The sequence below is a fragment of the Pinus tabuliformis genome, chromosome X, assembly GCF_031772625.1.
Source record: "Pinus tabuliformis cultivar Carrire ecotype Pingquan chromosome X, CPIR1, whole genome shotgun sequence".
Taxonomy (NCBI): Eukaryota; Viridiplantae; Streptophyta; class Pinopsida; order Pinales; family Pinaceae; genus Pinus; species Pinus tabuliformis.
Window position 1 is genome coordinate 1,263,737,328 of NC_142308.1, and position 1,915 is coordinate 1,263,739,242.

The window sequence follows — 1,915 nt, forward strand, 5'->3', positions numbered from 1 at the left end:
ATCTCCCAGGGTTTTTTAACATTCATAATCTCCCTACCTCCTTCAAAATAGCTGTCTTCTTCTCCAGCAGCTCCCCCTTCCAAGTTTTACAGTAAATATGAGTTCAACACGGTCAAACATCATCATGCCGGTAGCTCCAGACAAAGTTTCCTCACTTCCAAATGGCGTTCTGGGCTTCATCCTGTCTAAAGTACCAATCAGAGAGGCAGTCAGATGCTCCGTTCTTTCGAAAAGACGGAGGTTTCTCTACACTCAAATACCCCGACTCATATTCTCTCCGTATCTCCTCTTGCAGGGGTTTGTCACACCAGATCCATTATCGATCTCCATGGTAGAGAACGCAATCTCCAGCATTCTGCAATCGCATTCCTTGGATCTAGAGGCCTTTCATCTTTTCAACGACACTGCAGGCACTCGCACCTACCCAGTTGATCACAAATGGGAATTTAGCCGCGAAAGCGTATGGAAATGGGTGCAGTATGCAGCAGGCAAGAATGTCCAACAGCTCATTCTCGGCTATTCCAAGGTAAAGGAATCCCACCTCCTGCCCTTTTCGTTTGCCCTCATCTCACTACGCTCACACTCTTCAATCACATTCTCACCCATATCCCAACCCACTCTCTGGATTCAACCATCTCATTACTTGCACCTTGGAAGACACAGAGTTGACAGATGACTCATTAGCCCGGTTAACATCTCATTGCCGACTTCTGCACAAACTTAAATTAATTAGATGCAGCGGCCTGCAGAAGCTCGTCATCTACGGTGCCAACATTTTTCTTTTACATATATATGTATGGGATGGCACAGAGGCTTTAACAATCAACTGCCCCAAAATTAGAATAATTCAGCTATTAATGATAGACGATCTGAGGGTGAATGGGGTATTGTTTCGCGATCTTTCCTTTGCTGTTCTTTCACTAGAAATGGAGTGTGGAATAAATGTGATTGGAATGGAATTGGATACGAGTTTCACCGAGGAATCGTACAAGTTCTCGGCACAGAGATTTCTTGATATGGTGGGGGGATTCAAAGCCTTGAAACGGCTGGAAATCAACATTTTGTCGTTGCTTGAGAGGGAAAAAGAGATGGTTGTTCCTCTTATCAGCCTGTTTCAAGGGCTTCCTCATCTTGAGCGCCTAATAATAAGTGGCATGTTTCTTCTGGTAAGGAATAGTTTCTAGGGTTATGATTATTATTTAATTTCTGCGTCTTCAAAAGGTTACTTTTCCTCTGTTTTGATATTAAGTTAAAATTAAAATGGATTTCTCTTTGTTATGTAATGCAGGAATTAGCTAGAGATCGGATACCACCTTGTTTAAGCCCCGCACTGGCCAATCTGCGGCGTATGACCGTAGAAATAAACGAATTTGACCACACAGAGATGACAGTGATGGCATGTTTGCTTCACAGCGCTCTTGCTCTTGAAGATCTGAAATTTGACTTGCCAGAGAAATATGAGCAGGCACAGTATAGTCGGTTTCTTCAAGAATTGTCAGGTTTGTAAATCCCTCGTAACTTTTTTTAGCTGTTCCTTTCAAAATCCTCGTCAGATGATCATTAAACCCAGTAGGGATCATGTTAGTGCCGAGATTATTGAGAGGGAATCTTTCTTTTAGGTTTTATGAATCAATTACCATTTTTGTCTATTCAAGCCAGAATCACGATGCTATTTAATTTGGTTAATGTGAATTATCGATCTCGAGTGTCATGCGGGTGCGCCGTATGAAATTAGATTAGATTTTTGCTTCGGAAGTATAAAAAGCCATAGGTGAGGGGCAACACGATTTAACATAATATTGAAATGTATGTAAGGTTTGGGACATTGCTAGATTTATCCTTTTAAATCGTAGCAAAGTTGCTTCAAAGATCTTTAATCATCTTTTGAGTTTACTTCAGAGATGTGTAATTTATC

At 41.4% G+C, this 1,915-nt stretch overlaps 1 protein-coding gene across 1 annotated transcript; it reads left to right on the forward strand.

Annotated features, from left to right (window-relative positions):
* Positions 1 to 210: 210 nt before the first annotated feature.
* On the forward strand, positions 211 to 1,579 carry LOC149144589 (uncharacterized). Its single transcript, XM_089450334.1, has 2 exons — positions 211 to 1,166; positions 1,289 to 1,579. Exons 1-2 carry the CDS (start codon positions 858 to 860, stop codon positions 1,505 to 1,507), a joined length of 528 nt encoding a protein of 175 aa, XP_089306460.1. The 5' UTR covers positions 211 to 857; the 3' UTR covers positions 1,508 to 1,579.
* Positions 1,580 to 1,915: the final 336 nt, after the last annotated feature.

Coding starts and splice junctions, on each gene's coding strand:
- LOC149144589 (XM_089450334.1), top strand. CDS start 858: ATGATAGACGATCTGAGGGTGAATGGGGTATTGTTTCGCGATCTTTCC. Junction 1,167..1,288: donor TAAGTGGCATGTTTCTTCTG/GTAAGGAATAGT, acceptor TATGTAATGCAG/GAATTAGCTAGAGATCGGAT.